The sequence below is a fragment of the Anas acuta genome, chromosome 2 (assembly GCF_963932015.1).
Source record: "Anas acuta chromosome 2, bAnaAcu1.1, whole genome shotgun sequence".
Classification (NCBI taxonomy): domain Eukaryota; kingdom Metazoa; phylum Chordata; class Aves; order Anseriformes; family Anatidae; genus Anas; species Anas acuta.
The window spans coordinates 92,043,747-92,060,513 of record NC_088980.1 but is presented as its reverse complement, the minus strand read 5'-3'; the positions used below and the strand labels follow the sequence as shown (position 1 = coordinate 92,060,513).

At 51.4% G+C, this 16,767-nt stretch overlaps 1 protein-coding gene and 1 long non-coding RNA gene across 10 annotated transcripts in view; one reads left to right on the top strand and one right to left on the bottom strand.

Annotated features, from left to right (window-relative positions):
• The window catches only part of LOC137850808 (uncharacterized), a 65,538-nt gene extending 63,523 nt beyond the window's left edge, over positions 1-2,015 (bottom strand). The window contains exon 1 of the long non-coding RNA XR_011092825.1: positions 1,942-2,015. This is a non-coding gene — a long non-coding RNA (uncharacterized lncRNA). The remainder of the gene's footprint in view (positions 1-1,941) is intronic.
• Positions 1,483-11,513, top strand: IRX4 (iroquois homeobox 4). Of its 9 annotated transcripts, none has more exons than XM_068671222.1 (7): positions 1,485-1,732; positions 2,219-2,326; positions 6,997-7,155; positions 8,074-8,325; positions 8,694-8,800; positions 9,721-10,043; positions 10,228-11,513. In XM_068671222.1, exons 3-7 carry the CDS (start codon positions 7,111-7,113, stop codon positions 10,977-10,979), a joined length of 1,479 nt encoding a protein of 492 aa, XP_068527323.1. In that variant the 5' UTR covers positions 1,485-1,732; positions 2,219-2,326; positions 6,997-7,110; the 3' UTR covers positions 10,980-11,513. The 9 variants fall into 9 exon arrangements, with proteins under 9 accessions (XP_068527329.1, XP_068527323.1, XP_068527326.1 ...); XM_068671225.1 differs by lacking the exon at positions 1,485-1,732 and adding an exon at positions 1,739-2,132 and having other exon boundaries at positions 7,090-7,155; XM_068671221.1 differs by lacking the exon at positions 1,485-1,732 and adding an exon at positions 1,739-2,132.
• Positions 11,514-16,767: the final 5,254 nt, after the last annotated feature.

The following is a 16,767-nucleotide window of genomic DNA, read 5'->3' as shown; positions in this document are numbered from 1 at the left end:
CTCACCATCACTGGCACAGTAAAAAGGTTGCACCCGTGCAACTGAGGTTGATGTATTCCATAAAATACCTGTTAGCTCACTGCCACGGGTGGTAGGTGCTAATGAGATAAATGGCTTTCTGAACATTGCCTCCTGCCCTTGAACACCTTCAGAGGGGCAGTGGGAAGGGGCAGCACCCAACAGCCACAGATGTCCCCCCAGTCCCACTGCTCTGCACCCGTGGGGCACCCCTGACCCCGGTACCACTCCCGGCGGTGTCATCATTTTGGGGGGTGTCACCATTTTGGGGGATGTCACCACGGGCTCGGGCGGGAGGGCGGCTGGAAGGGGTCCCGCGGAGAGGGGCAGAGGAGCCCAGGGCAGCCCCGACGGACGGGCGTCCAGCGGGGGAGGAAGGGATGCCCCGGATCCGCTAGAGACGGCGCCTGCAACTCCTGGGCTGCCGGCTGGTCTGGAGAGGGCTGGAAGGTCCCAGAGGCCAGCCGGGAAGCGGAGCGGTGCCCCGTCCCCCTGATCCTCCCCGTCTCGGCTGGCCCCGGGCGGGTAACCCCGGCGTCCCCGCCGCCGCGGGTTAGCTCCCTGCTTTAACATGCAAAGGTCCGCTACGTGATTGGCTTTCTGCTTGCGAGCGCGGATGGGGGAGAAGGCGCACGTTGTCTTTCTCCGTGTGGTTTCCCCGCCTTGGAAGCCGCAAGGGCAATCCGAGGAGGGAGAAAGGGGAAAGAGAATAGGGTTTCCCACTCTCAACATCCATCAGATTTCCCCTGTCATTGCACTACAAGGTGCAACGTGTGTCGAACATTACGAGCATGGGGCCATGCAAATGACACGGGCATGAAAGAGCCCTGGCAAGAATAAATCTGTCGATGTACAGATGTTCCCTATTAACGTTATTGTTCAGCCTTGGTGGTTACGGTGGGAAGGCACCGGCTCAAAAATCCCCGCTGCCACCCCACCTCTCCCGAGCCTTTCTCCCCACACCTCTTTGTCTTCGCTTAATTAGCTAGGGCTATAATATTCTCCTTTTCTCCTCCTCCGTCTTATTGAGACGTCTGCCCGGGCTTATGCCTTTAAAGAGAAACGATATCGATCCCTCCTCCCCCTTCTGTCAATCCCGATTTGTCCCTTTTCGCGCTGCACAAACAATTAAGCCAAGAAAGTCGCGGCCGCGCCGCAAAACTTAGCGCAAGACCGGCCCCCGGAGGGGACTGCACGGGGGGGCAGCAGCGGACACCGGGGAGGGTTGGGGGGGTTCTCAGCCCGAGTCCGGAGAACTCCGCAGCAGAGAGGGGCGGCAGCCGGACGGACCGACGGACGGACCGACGGACGGCCGGAGAGCAGCAGCTGGAGCAAGCGCTCCTGCTCCCGACCCGCCTGCGGCTGTCGCCCCCCCGGGGGAAGCCCCCGGTGGCCAGGCAGCCCCCTCCGGCTGCCCCCGGGCCGGGGGGCGACGGCGGGGCCGGCCCCCGGGGCTGCGGGACCGCTGCGGGACGCGGGTCCCCGGAGCCGGGGGGGCCGCGCTGCGACGCCCCCCTCCGCCCCGCGCCCCCTCCGTCCAGCACAGCCCCGGCAAGCGCGGCGGAGCCTGGGTCCGTCGCGCCGAGCCCCGGCTATGCCCAAAAGTAAGGCCAATAGGTGGCCAGGTGCGGGGACGCGGAGGCTGGCGCCTGCGTCCGAGCCCACCTCCGGCAACGGGAGGGAGACAAAGACGGCGGGAGAGGCAGAGTTGCCCGTAAGTTTAGCGCCAGCGCAGCCTTGAGCCGCGGAGATAAATGGGAGCTCGGAGGTGCGCGCACTTAATCACGGCGCCGGCTGCCTTCCAGCGTGTGCAACCCGCCGATCATTAGGTTAAATGGAGGACATTCGTGTCCTTCCCGAATCAATGCAATTATTGTTGGCAACGAGGACAGCAATTGGAGTGGCAGCGCTAATTTTACTAACCTGCTATTAATTATGGTGTCCCCCACGCCCCAGACGGCGTTTATAACCCGAGGAGGCAAGCAGTGCTGGCTGCTGCTGTTTTAAAAGGAAAAGTTGGAACCCGAGCGCCTGGTCGTGTTGGAAAGTGTTAATCAGCAGGAAAGAGTGTGATCAGTGGAGCTATTCACTTGAACGTCACTCTAGTACAGGGGGTTAGTGAAGTGATTGTGGCGCCTGGGGACCGAAGGCACTGTGCCACTCCAGTCAGGTATTATACACTGAGAAATGTCTACATTAGTTCTCCGTAGCTCCCTGCAAAGTGAGCCAGCGCAGACAAGAGGAGAGAAGCCCTGCCATGGCACAGCTCTCGCTACGAGGTTTTAGCCGAAGCCTGGTGTGATCGCAGGTAAAAAAAAAAAAAAAAAAAAAAAAAAAAAAATCTCCTTGTTTTGGTGGTGATGCTTGTGTGTGTCTGTCTGTCTCTACGGAAGCGGGGAGGAGGGGGGCGGTGGGGTTTATTTTTTTCCCCCCTTCGGAGCCTGCTGTAGCAGCAAGGCAGCTGAAAACGAACTGCTGGAGGGAAGAGAAACTATCTGTGATGAATCATTTGGCTTTGTGCAATCTTTACCTAGGAGAGAGGGCAAATGTAATTTAACATATGTGTTATTTCTTGGGAAGGGGGTGTGGATATGATATTCAGCGAGCGCTAAGGTAAGGTACCGAGTCAAACTTTCTGGATTTTAAGACAAACTTTAAAGGGAATAGGATTTGACCTTGCACGTAGGAAAGTTTTCTCTTCGCACAGAAGTACGCTCAAGCTGTCTGCTGCCAGGCAGCTCGAAGGCGGTGGCGTTTGAATGCCTACGAGTCTGCGGCGCTTGGGGTGCAGGAGCTGGAAAGGGAAACCTCGAATAATCTCTGCTTGGCTAGGGACAGCGTAGTTGTATGCTCTGCACCGGGCAGGTAAACGTGGATGTGCGGCAGGGTCCATCTAGCCCCACAGCGGCTGCCCAGGTCGCAGCATTTGCTTATTCTCTTGCTGAAAAGTTTTGGGGGGTGAGAGTGAGCGCGCGTGTGTGTTGGCTCTAGTCCTTCAGTGTGAAAAGTTAATAAATACAAAGAACAGAGTGAGCATGTGAGGCCTTTCTGCTTTAATCTAGATTGTTTGCCAAGAGGATTGAAGACTACAAAATGAAAGCATTCAAACGGATAGCTTGGTACAACCGCTTTTACACGTAGTTGTAATCTGCGTGAATTAATTAGCGGCGCCTTCTTATGCAACTGTTGTGTTTGTCATCATAGTTGTTCTGATCACAAGCCATTATGTGGGCTGGTGCAGGTAGGCACCACCGACTCGCTGCCCCCCGATTTGCAGTGCAGTGTAGGCAATCACACCTCAGGTGGGCTCTAAAAACACCTCGCGCCTACTGGCGATACCGCCTTCCTGGGAGCTAATCTACTTGAAAATGTTGCAGGCTGCCCTCGGTTCCATGTCAGATCCCAAATGGGCAACGTGTAGAGCTTCACGGCGTTTGTCAGACGGTGTCAAGGTTGCTTTAAATCTTTAACGTGAAAACAAAGCAAACTCGACTGAAAGCGCCTGCTGAAGTCTGTTTAGCCCATAAGCAAATTCCGTCGCTGAAATATTTCCAGGAGTGGCAATAACCCCTCGGAACGAGGAGGTGATGAAAATGCAGATAGCAAAACTGTAGCTGCATTAACTGCCTCTAGATCATGTCCCTGAAGACGTCCATCAAAGCGTTAGTCCTGACGCGGTGCTCTGTTTTACCTGCTGTGGCCTGTTCCAGTATCACAGCGTTTCCTTCTAGTTTCGTGTTTTTATGATAAAACTTGCATGAACGTTGGCTCCAGCTTCCCGGGGAAGAAGCACGTAACCCTGGAAGATGTACTTAGTTTGGCTTTGGTGCGAAAATATCCGCTCTTCTGGGTGCTCAGGCTGACTCTTACGAGAGGGAAACCCTGCAGCGCTCCGTATCGATTGCCATGGCTTTTACTTTCTCAAACTTTGGAGAAAGCACGGCGTGTTTATCTTTCTGGTGTGCTGTTGACTCTTTTGTACGGGAAAGGGGCTTTGACAAGGAACAATTTTTATTGCACAGCAAAGGCTTGCATTTTCCAAGTGCTTAAGGATATAGCCCACAGCATTAAGCGTCTTTACTTGGATTTGAACAGTGTTACGTTGTTTATGTGCAAGAACCACAAAGGTTATTTTAAATCATTGTGGGGCTTATTGCATGTTTGTGCTCTGGCACCAAAAATTCAAGATGAAATATAACTCTGTTGGGTTTCTTATCAACAAAGGGCCATTATTTGTAGATTGCAAGTGAAACAAGATGTGAACGCCTTAGGAAGATGTAATGTCAGTGTTTAAATATTAAAGGGGGTTGTTGTTGTTGGTTTGTTTTTTGGTGGTGGTGGTGGTGGGTTTTTGTTTTGTGTTTTTATGACTACTTCCTAGGGAATACAGATTAGAAGTGGCACAATGCTGACCGGGTGTAAAGTATTAAAGCAGGCAAGCTGCAAATTACAATGACAAATAATTATCATTATTAATCCAGGAAAGTTCGGTTCAAAAACCGGCACCAGAGTGTTTGCGTGGGGCAGGGCAATGAAAGACAACTGTGATATATAAATAGACAAGGACTATAAGTATTGAATTTTACCTTGTATTTTAAAGTTTAATAGACTCATCTAAATATCAAAACCCATAGTGTTCTGCGGGCCACTGCAGTTGACATCTGCAGTAGTATCAAAAGAAGGTGGTGGGGGGGGGGGGGGGAAACACAACGGGACGTTTCCCAAACTGCAGCCTGGAAAACTGCGAGGACTTCTCAAGGCAGTTCTCTAGCTCTCTCAGCTAATTATAGTGCTTTACCCTGAGCCACTCTTGAGATAAGTGCAACTCTTTTCTTCCCTAGCACCGGTGAGTTATACTCCAGGGCTTAAATAAACAACCCCCAGCGTAATCAGCATAGGAGGCAGAGTGAGCAGTACCCAACACTGCAGGCAGACCATTGTGTAAACACTGGGTGTCTTTTCTTCCAAAACAATGCAACAGCCCGGCAGCACGATGCACAGAAGGAAGCTGCTTGTAAATAGTAACTTAAACTACCATTATATTCTGGCAGCACCGGGTCGCAGAAGGAATAAAGAAGCGTTTCTGTAACAGAAACCCAATGGCTAAGTTATTAATATTCCCGGGAAGAAGAAGAAATTAGCAGTTCAGGTGAGAAAAGGATAAGCACTTTTCCCCCCCCTGCCCGAAATCAATACGGAATTCAAACTCGATTATTAATGTCATTTGATTCCCGTTCTTCATACGTTTCTCCCGGCTACAGATAGCAAGCTGTCAGGATAATTTGCATGTACTGTATCTGATATCTTTTATTTGCAAACACTCTGAAGCGCCATAAAGCACCGCTCGCTGTAGTCTAACTCAATCCGAGAACTAGTATTTTCATCTGTAAATTAAAGCAATTACGCAGCAGATATTATATTATGTGTACTGTGGTCTCCAGATAGTCATCAATCACCCTCAATCGAGCTGTCAGTGTGGGCAGATTCGTTTCTGGGAGGCAGTCTTCCAGCTGGGGAGAAGAAGAGAACATCATCATTAATTAGAGTGTGACCCTGGGGCTATTCACATGTCTGAACCCAGGAATCTCTCTGAGCAAGTCTGCACACCGCGGAGCAGCGCTCAGCCCCGTCCTCCACTTCCTCCGCCCGCCGTCGGCTGCGGCCGTCGGGGGGAGAGGGGCTGCCGGAGCCCCCCGACGGCCGCCTCCGCAGGGCGGCAGCACGGAGCCTGCCCCTCCGGGGGGCTGTGGGGGACTCTGCCTGGTTAAGGAGGGGGACACGGCCCCCACAAAAGGCGACTTTGGGGAAAGGAAAGGAAGGGGGGCGGCGCGGGAGAGGCGCCCGCCCCATCGGTTCTGCTCAGAGGTCCCGCTGCGCCCTGAGGGTGCTACCCCGGACCCCACCGCCAAAGGGTCCCGAGGGAAGCTCCGCTCTGCCGGGAACCACCGGCAGAGAGATGTTTGTTCCCCTGTGGGAAGCAGCACTCGGCACGTCGGGGCATTGCCCCCCCTGCTATAACACCCCTCTTTCAGCCGTGTCCACTTGGGAGCACGCAGGCAGGCTGGATGGGGCCCTCAGCGAAGGGCTGGCTTTTCCAGCGGAGGTTTGCGACGGCACCCGAGTCGTTTTAACGTGAAAAGTCACGTCCTTCAATCACTCCCCGGAATACGCTCGTAGGGTTTTCTACCTGTAATCACACGCCGGGAATAAAAGCTGGAAAAGAAACGCAGGGTTGCATGTCATGTGCTTTATTGTCAGCATTAGCGCTAATTTTAACTGTTGATTAAATCTTAAATGAAGACTCAGTCGTGTGTCCCTTCATATGTCTTGTTTGTAATTGAGACTAATTATTACTGTGGGGTGGGAAGAAGCAGCTGCTCATTAATTAATTTCTAATTAAAAGTGCTTACCATCCCTTCAGTGACGAAGGAGGTCGGGGGGAAAAAATCTTAGCTGATAGGACATTGATTCTTCAGGTTGAAACCATTCATTTCCTTCCCAAAGAAATTAATATAGATATGTTGCGAACAGGCATAGCTGGTGCTGGAGCGCTTTCCAAACTTTCGCTCCTTTTAGGCAGCCTGAGAGAGATGCTAGAGAGTCTGTTTTCCACGCCAGCTCAAAGACTCCCGAAAATGAATGTTAAACTTCCAGGCAAGGTAATTTGAATAGGTTTTACGTGACGTCAGAGGCTCGGCTCCTGTAAAACAACGTGGTTCTGACGTGATGTGCTTGTTCTACTTTTCGTTCCCCCTTTTTTCTCTTCCTTTCCCTTTCCGTGGGTGCAAAATATGTGTTTCTGCAGTCACGTTTGCCAGCCTCGCAGCCCTCACGTAACAACTATTTCTGTGTCGCAGCTGTAGAGGCGAACTTGCTAAAATTACTATACGTCTTCTTTTTTTTCTTTAGTTAAAAAAAAAAAAAGTTCAAAAAATCATGTAAATAAATTAAATGTGGTTTTCTGCTTCGTCCTATAAGCATCTAGGGACCTGTGGTTACCAATCAATTGGTACAATAGAGCAGAGCAAGGCTGCAATAGCGTGCAGATCAGACGTCTCGCCTTGTTTCTAGATAACTGGGAGCCTCTGTACCATGTCATATCCTCAGTTTGGCTACCCTTACTCCTCTGCACCCCAGGTAAGACTTTTGCCTACAAACGTTAATTGATTGAATTTCAGTCATTATTGATCACTTCCGTTCAGTGCTAAAAGCTGCAGCGATCCTTTCTAGCATGCGAGAGCGTGAAATCGGTTACTCACTCAGCATGCCTGGATGATGCCTAAGTTATATCTTGTGCCCTTGTTTTGAAACGGGGAGGCACACTCGGGATTTAGGGTCTTTCGGGGTGATAACGATGCGTGGGGGACGATTACAGAGATGAGCGAGGTGAGAAAAGGACCAAGAGATCCCCCAGCCCCCACCCGCTCTCTCCCCCGAGCGCTTTTTTTTTTTTTTTATCTTTCCCGATTAAATCTACAGTTTACCAATTAAACACGAAAGTACTGAGGGCTGAACTGCAGAAACATAATGGGCTATTCTAAAACAGCAGGTTAATAATAGATGCGTGCATGGCCGCTACAAATCTGCAGTGAAAATAAATATGCATGAGTGATATAGAGGGAAAAAGAAGAAGAAGAAGAAAAGGGTTTAAAAATGCAGATGGGAAGCATTGTGCCGCAAGAGGGGAAAAGCGGTGTAAACCCCGTCTTGTCAGAGCACACCGGGAAAGTTGGGCTTTAAACGCAAAGGGCTGGAGCAATGCGTTACGGCGGATTAAACGCCTACAGGCACGGGGTGTTTGGTGGTGGTGGTTTTTTTATTATTATTATTATTGTTTTTTGTTTTAACTGATAAAGTACTGGCACCTCTGTTTCAACGTTTTAACCCCCAAAGCAAAACACGCGAGGGGAGGAGAAGTAGGGAGATGGGGTGGGGGAGGGAGGAGGGAAGTGGGGGGGCGACACCCCAAAGCCTCAACCGTGGCGATCAAAGTTAGTTTCAGGTGCCGAAAGTTTGCCTCCCTGCCCTGAGCGCTCCTCTCTCTCCCCCCCCCAGTTCCTGATGAGCACCAACTCCCTGACGACCTGCTGCGAGTCCGGCGGCCGGACACTGGCCGAGACGGGGGCGGCCGCCTCGGCGCAGACCCCGGTCTATTGTCCTGTGTACGAGAGCCGCCTGCTCGCCACCGCCCGCCACGAGCTCAACTCCGCCGCCGCCCTGGGGGTCTACGGCGGCCCCTACGCCGGCCCCCAGGGCTATGGAAACTACGTGACCTACGGCACCGAGGCTCCCGCTTTCTACTCCCTGGTAAGCCCCCTTCCACCGCCCCCCTTCCCGGTTCCGCTGCTTCCCGCCCGCATCCCCCCCCGCATCCCCGGTTCCGCCGCCGCCCCCCCGGCCCGGCGATGCCGAGGGTGAGGAGCCGGCCAGGACGATGGCTGCGGGTCCCCCCCTCGCTGGTAGTCACCGGGGCGCTCTTCCCAGCCAGCCCTTGCGCCCCCCTCCCCTCTTATTCCTCCTCCCTCTCCCCGCATCGCAGCACCGTCCTGAGTTCACGTCCCTACGGACCCCGCCGCGCCGGGGGGGGCCCGGGCCGGGTCGGGGGGGGATGTCCCCCTCCCCACGAGCCGGGGGTCGGCGGGGGCTGAGGGCGGCGGCGCGGTGTCTCTTTGCAGAACAGTTTGGAGGCGAAGGACGGCAGCGGCTCTGCGCATGCGGGCATCGCCCCGGCGGCTGCCTACTACCCCTATGATCACACCCTCAGCCAGTACCAGTACGACAGGTAAGGGCAGCCCCGGCCCCCCTCGAGGACCCCCTTTCCCCCCCCAGCATCCCGTGCCCGGACCTTAGCCTCGGCCAGCAGCCGCTCCCCGACGGTCCCCGCCGGGTCCCCGCCGGCCGCCCCCTTCCCCGCCGCTCAGCCTCCGCACGTGGTCCTGTGGCGGGGGGGCTGCGGACCCCTCCGACGCCCCCTCCTTCAGTTTGTTCCCGCATGGAGTCAGGAGTAGGCGGCCGGCCTGCCCTGCTGCCTTTATCAGCTTTAACAGGGCGCAGAAGGCGCTCAGACGCCGGTGCAACCTTTGAGGCCCATTGGGCGCCGGTGACCTTTGCTGGAGGATGTGCATTAAATATTCAGTTGCAGTCCAGTGTCATCTACGTTAGGTTTATATATATATATTTATTTACAATTTCAGGAACAAAAGGGTAGGGGGGGGTTGCTAATAAAAGGAGTAAGAGGAAATGTATTTCTATTAGCAGTTACACCCTGGGGTCACACAGACGTATTCTGTTTGGGAAGCACTGAGCAAAAAAACAGGAAAGCAGGATTTCTGGCCATTTGCGAGCCACTAGGATTTTACTGCTGCCCAAAAGGTTGACATTGACTTTGCCGTGAATAAAGACAGGAATTTTCTTCCCTCTTTCCCCGCAAAATCCGCGGTGCAGCGGAGCTTTACACCACCCGGTGCCCGGTGCTGGCTGAACGAGCCCACCGTCCTCCTCCTTCCTCGGCCGGGCCTCCCCTGGAAGCTGAGCTGTCCTCGCCCTCTTGTCCCCTCCGTGGTCCTGCCGTCCCCACCCACGGGGGGTGCTGCGTGTCAGAGCCGGGACCCGGGGAGCTCCCGCCCCGCAGGGGGGCATCAGGCGGGTCGTCGGGGGGCGAGGGCTGCGGGTCACGGTGGGGGTGCTCGGCTGTGCCCGCAGGTACGGCGGGATGGACGGCGGGACGCGGCGGAAAAACGCCACCCGGGAGACCACCAGCACGCTGAAGGCCTGGCTGCAGGAGCACCGCAAGAACCCCTACCCCACCAAGGGCGAGAAGATCATGCTGGCCATCATCACCAAGATGACCCTCACCCAGGTCTCCACCTGGTTCGCCAACGCCCGCCGGCGGCTCAAGAAGGAGAACAAGATGACCTGGCCTCCGCGGAACAAGTGCTCGGACGAGAAGCGGCCCTACGAGGAAGAGGAGGAGGAGGAGGAGGGCTCGCAGGAAGACGCGATGATGAAGAACGAGAAAGCCGAGGGTACCCTGCTAGGAAGGGGCACTTAGCGGCGCGGCCGCGGGGGGTCGGCCGCCAGCTGGCCCCGGGGGGGGCCTCGCCCCCTTGGCCTCGGGCTTCGCTGGCGGGGGCGCCCGCGGGGCAGCGCGGCGCCTCCAGTGACCGCGTGTCTTGTTTTTGCCGTCCCTTCCCCCCACCCCTCCCGCAGAGCCCACGGGCAAGGAGGAGAAGGAGCTGGAGCTCAGCGACCTGGAGGACTTGGACGCCGCCGAGTCGGAGAGCTCCGAGTGCGAGATGAGGCGGCCCTTCCCGCACCCGCTGCCGCACCCGCACCCGCTGCCGGGCGGCGGCCCCCCGCCCCGCGCCGCCGAGCCCCCCGCCAAGCTGCCGCTGCCGGCCGCCGTCGACGAAGAGGAGGAGGAGGAGGCGGAGAGGGCCCGCAGCTGCCTGAAGCCGGCGGCCGAGGAGTGCGAGGCGGCCTTGCTGGGGGCCCGGCCCCGCGGCTGCGAGCCCAAAATGTGCTTCCCGCAGGGACAGCAGCTGCTGGAGGCGAAGCCCCGGATTTGGTCCCTGGCGCACACCGCCACCTCCCTCAACCAGGCCGAGTACCCCTCATGCATGCTGAAGCGGCAGGGGGGCTCGGCCGCCACCGCCGTCTCCACCCCGGTCAATGTCATCGACAGGCACCAGGATTCACCGGTCACCAACCTCAGGAACTGGGTGGACGGGGTGTTTCACGACCCCCTGTTCAGGCACAGTACTTTGAACCAAGCCTTGAGCAACACCACGGTGTCCTGGGCTACCACCAAAGGAGCCATTCTGGAAACGGGCGCCTTGGGACGCTCGGTGGGCAACGGCGCCAACGTGCTCAAGGGGCAGCTGTCAAACCTGGCCCACCACGACTCGAGCAAGGAGTTTATCGCGTTTCCCAAAGCAGGAAGCAAAATGTTTTGCTCTTAACGGCCCCACTGAGGGGCAAAGAACTTCCCTGCACTGGAAGAGTCAGCTACACTGAAAAGAGACTTGTGAGAGTTTAAATATAAAACTTTTTCTTTCCTTTTTTTTTTTTTTTTTATTTTTCCTTTTTAACAACAGAAACGAGGATTTAAAGTTCAGTTTGCTCAGTTCAAAGGACAGACGACTCACTGCTCTTCTGAAGAATTAATTTCTCCTGGCTGCGACTTTAAGGGATCAATGTCGTGAAAGTTATTTAATTCCATGTCCAAAAGCACGTACTATAGCGTAGACCTACTTACAAAGTTTACATCCAAAAGTTTACAAATGAGAAATTTTAATTCAGATTTAATTTAAGGCATGCCGATATTAGTTATAAAGACTTTTTGAGAGTTTTTCCTCCTAATTTCCTTGTTAGCATATACTTCACAAACAGCACTTCTACTAAGTTTACACCTACTGCACAGATTTATCTTGACAGAAAAGAGAAATATGTTAAAAGGTATGTTCACTCCAATAAATTGTCTGTTTCAGAGGTAACACGCGTGGTGGCCTTTTGCATTGCACAAACATACTCCAGGTTTCCAAATTCCCTCTCCGGCTCGTTTTAAGGGCTGCCATGAGTGGGAAGGGGCTCGGCCGCTCCCCGTGGCCTCCGAGAGCCTCCCACACCCGCAGACCCTTCCCCGCTGCCGAGGAGGCTCGGGGCGGTGTGTTTGGCGAGTGCGGCAGTGGGCACCCGGACAGCACCGAAGGGGCCGGAGGCGCCGGCCGGGCCGCAGGTGTCCCCGCGGCTGCCATCGCCCGCTCCGGCTGCGGGCGGGGGCTCCCCCAAAGCGGCCCGGCTCTGCCGCGGCGCCTCCTCCTCGGTGCGCGGAGCCATTGATTCACGTGGAAAATTTGATCTTTTAAACAACCGCTTTAGCTTTCCAGCTCTTCTGCCAGGATGGGGAATCGCCGATCCGCCATGAATATTTCAGCACTTCAGGACAGATGCTTTACCGTTTTGACATTAAATAGAGTGCAGCCAACAAAAAGAGAGAGAGAGAGAGAGAGAGCGCTCTCGACGTGTGATTCAGGAGCACTCGCAGCCAATTTACCATTTAGATAACAGGCGTTTAAAAGATTTCCCTTACCCTTCCCCGGAACGGGAACAAACTTTTCCTGATTCCTGGACCGGGAGAGGGGGGAGAACTGCCGGAAAAGAAGCTGCCAGGCTGTAACAGCCCCCGGTTTACCCAGACCGGGCCAGATCCCTGGGCTCCCGCGCCTGGCGCTGCGGGGGGAAAACGAAAGTGCCCGAAGGACCGAGCTGACATCGGACAAGCAGAAGAGCCTTTCTGTCCTCACCCACCCCCCTTCTGTCTGAAATAAATGATAAATGAGAATGCAACCTGGGGGATATGCACATATGTATTAAAGGCGACGATGAATGTAACCAAGGCAGTACCCAGCCAAAATATAACATCCTCCAGCCAGCAAAGTTTCTAGCGAGACCTGTTAGTGCAAGGACTGAATAAAGGAATCCGGGTGCGGAGATCAGATCAAGCCCTTCCCCTCTCTGCGAGCAGCCGTAATTGGATTGTATCCAGTCATATTCCCTGTCATTGTATTGACTTTCGCTCTCTTGGATGATATTATCGAGATCACTGAACCCCTCTGCTGATCTGGCTGTCAAAAGGCTCAGACAGGAGCCCCCGGCCTGGAAAACGTGCATCAGCCAAGATAATTTGAAGTGAAATTTTCATTTTGACAGTAAACCCCTCAATTTCTAAAGGCTCTGCACCCGGAGAGCTCGGTGGCAGGGGGAGGCTTTACAGAAAGCCACGTCTTAAACTGAAAAGGGCAAAAGAACTCGAATTAGTTGTAATAGATAAAAGGGCAAAAATAAAGAGTCAAGGGTACTTGACAGTAATAGCGAAAGTGGAGTCTCCGGGGAGCCGCGATCTCAGCTCAAGGCTGGGCCGGCAGGAATTTTAATGCAGCCGGGGCGGCCGGCGAGCTTTGCCTCTGAAACCCTTTAGACAAAGCAAATTATTTTCAGCCCAACTAAGGAGGTGGGGATGAAGGAGGCGAGGAAGAGGAAAGGGAGGAAAGGCGAGTAGTCAGGCTGCCCTCAAGCCTTTGGTGGAGACAAGCGGGACGGGGGGTAAAGGCTGCGTGCTGTGTTGGGGGGGGGGGGATTCAAAGCCGAGAAATTCAGGGAGATTTACGTGGATGCAAGAAACGGGTGGGGTTACACCAGGTTTCCCGGTGGGTTTCAACACGGCAAGTGCAGCAAGTAGAGAGAGATGAATGGCGAGGGCTCCAAAGGTCGGGGGCAGGTGGAGTCGCCGCACGGAACTGAGGGAGGCGCTGCCCCTTCCCGGGGCGAGGAGGGGGCTGCTCCGCTGCGGAGCCAAAGAGCTCGGCCCGAAAAGTGCCGGACTTTGCGGAGTACTAGGCAGGGCACGCAGCCCGTAGGCTGGCATTTTACAAGTGATTCATACCTGTAACACACTAGCGGTTATAAGTCACTACCGAGCGGCGTCGGCGTGGTCAGTAATGAGATTTGGTCAGCTTGTGATTTGGGAGGCAACGCCTCCTCCCCAGGACTCAAAATGATGACAGAACTGTGGGCAACGCGCAGGCACACTGAAATATCAGAAACCAAGACAAAATCGGGCCAAAGCTTTATCTCTTCATTTTCTTATCACTATCATTATAAAACAAGTCTGAGTTAGTTTTTTGTCTATTATATAACAAGACCAGATCCCTGTGGACTACGGGACCGGCCGAGTATTAAATCTGGTAGATAGGGGTGTGCGTGTATGCATGAACTCATACACGCCGAAACGTTACTTATGTGAGAGGAGTCTGTAGAAATCGTGGGGGAGGGAAGACAGTTTCTTGCTTTGGTACAGGAACCTTTTCTATAGATCAGCCATCAAATACAGTGATCTCTCAAAATGTTTTTAAAAGTATGAACAAAAGAGTATGAGAAATTAATTTTGCCATTTGACTCAGTAGCACAAGTCAAAGATCAGGTTCAGCTGCCTTAGAGGAGGCTACAGGGCTGAAAGGGAAAGACACGCAGCTCGTATGGCTGTACAAAGAAGAAATAAAAAGGCAGGCTGAGAAAGAAAGAGAGGAAAAAAACGTAGAGAAACGGCTTGAAACTGAGAGACTCTAAATCATTCAGCCATGGCAAATTCAAACACACAAAGGAGGGGATGCTAAATTAACAGTGCTTTTTACATAGAGCCCAAATAAAACTGTAATCAGCGACGCGTTACTTTTCATTAAGCGAGTTTGACAGCAGCATATTCAGCCTCGACAAGGGAACAGGAGCGAAGAAATATACGGCTCTCCCAGCCCGAGTCATAAGATAATTCCTTAAGCTCCATTAACAACTCTTAGCCGCAGGAAATGGGCTCCCTGAAAACATCTCCAAATCTAAAAGCTTTATCGACCTCTCAAACCTCTGCTGATGGTTCTATTTTTTTTTTAAAAAAAAAAAAAAACTTAGAGGCGAGACGTCCAGCAAGGTAATAGACTTTGACACAACACCTTCTTAACTAGAGAGAGAGAGGCAGGGAAAACGAGACCTTAAATGATATTTAAAAGGCAGCCAATTAAGATTTAAAATGATTGTCTCCTGAGATTATGCATGCGATTTATGTCATCTACTTTTTTTCCCAGGCATGCATGCAAAATTGCAATGGGGCATGCTGCCTGTTCCTTAAATAAATAAATAAATAAATAAATAATAATAATGGTAGTAGTAGCAATTATCAATCTGTAACTATCTCACATAATTGTAAATGCTAATTTAGGGAAAGGCTGGTGTTTAAGTTCTACCTGATTATAGAACACCTTGCAACAGCCAACTTGTGTATAGGTACCTAATTAAAAGGCAGCTAAGGTGACATCCATTTTCTATTACTGTTTAGGAAGACTTTTCTTTTTATCCTGAGTTCATATTGGACTGTTAATTTTGTGTGATCAATTCACCATTACACGACCCAGTGTAACAGCTCCTTCCCATCAGCTACATAAAGAGAGTGTACAAGAAGACTTCATCTTGGCAAGAGTTTGAACATTATGCATTTTAAAGATATAACAGTTCAGAAGGAGACTCTGACTTAGTACAGTCTTTTTGATATACATTTACCTTTTCCATTTAAATCTGACCTTCAAATAATGTGTGCGAGAAAGTGTATTCAGTTAAATGCCAAGAAAAGAGTTAATGCTCACGTTGTTTCATTTCATGCAGAAAACTTGGCAAATGTGAGAAAGGACTATAAGTCATTGATTTTGTGAAGGATCAGAAACTGTTTCAGTGAGTTTGACTTGTGGATGAATGGGCAGAAAAATAGTATTTCAACCATCACTCAGTTTAGGCCAGAGTTTAGGCCCTCCCTTAGATGAAGTTAGTACAATGTGATGAGCTTGAATCTGAGTACTCTGTCTCTTGAGGTTTGTGTGTGTAACTTCGCACATAAAAAAGTGAAGAATGGAGGGACGTTAATAATGAAATTACAAATTTCAATGTGTCTGATAAAAAGTGTAATACTTGTACTTCCTTTTCAAGAGGAATCTATATTTTTATGGAATAGCTATGGTGAAAACACACATCCTGGAAGTGTGACATCTGGTATCAATTCCTTCTTTGTCTGAGGATGTTTTAAGTCACATTTAATGTCAAAGAAGCTGTGAAGTGCTTAGGACTTGTGGGAAGGATTCCCTTCATGCTCCTTGTGAGGTTGCATCACTGCAGAAAATAATTCCAGATTTGTATTCTCCCAAGATGCAGTTTTAATATATTCATCCATTACATAGGTCTGGGGGTATTTTGATAACACAAGGAGGCCATTTTCCATACCATATAACTATCTAGCAAATTCTTCACTTGGCTGAGATCTTGAAGAGAGTGTACAAGAAGGCTATGTTCCACATAGCCTGAGGAAGAAAAAGAAGAGGAAACACCTGGGGGAGATTCAAAAGCAAAAGATGAAAATTGCTTCCCAGTGTACCCCCACCCTATTGAGAAATGGATTGGGGCTGGGGAGTAAAGAAATAAGCCTCCATGCAACCTAGAGAGTTTGTGTATGGTAGCGAGCTCCACTGGTATTCTTCATTCCACAGCGGGGAACATAATCTGGGAATGAAAATTGCATTTGACCTACTTACAAGGCTCAAGAGTTATTTTATGTCCATCCCAGTTTAGGGAAAGAATGAAAATGAAGGAACTATCTTGAAGGAAATAATTTTCTTAACATTCATTTTTCCCCATATAAATACTTGAAAAATATTTTTTGTACCGATTCGGCTGGACATGAATGAGAGCATAAAATCCTTCCTCAGTTTTACCTCTGTTGTCTTTCTCCAAATCAGTATATCATTATTTACATTGTGAAACAGATATATTTTAGTTGCAGTTGGCAAGTATTTTGTCACTGGTTTCCATGGAATAATGATCAGACCATTTCTTAAAGAATATCTCAGAATTCAGTTCTGAAATACCACCAAGGATGATGGAAATGGAACCGAGGAAATACCTCCCACCAACATTACTTCTTTAATTCATTAGATATCTATGGAATGTAAAAGTCAAAATGTTAAATAAAAAAAAAAAAAAAAGGAAAAAGAAACCTTGAGATTTTATCACATCATTTCCACCATGTATTTTATTATGAAAAAGTATTAATTCCTGTGAACATAAAACTCTTGCTAGAAAATAAAACAAAGCTGAATAATAAAATCAATGCTAAAGCTCTGTTCTTATGACTGTAGATCTGCTGTGTCAAAGACT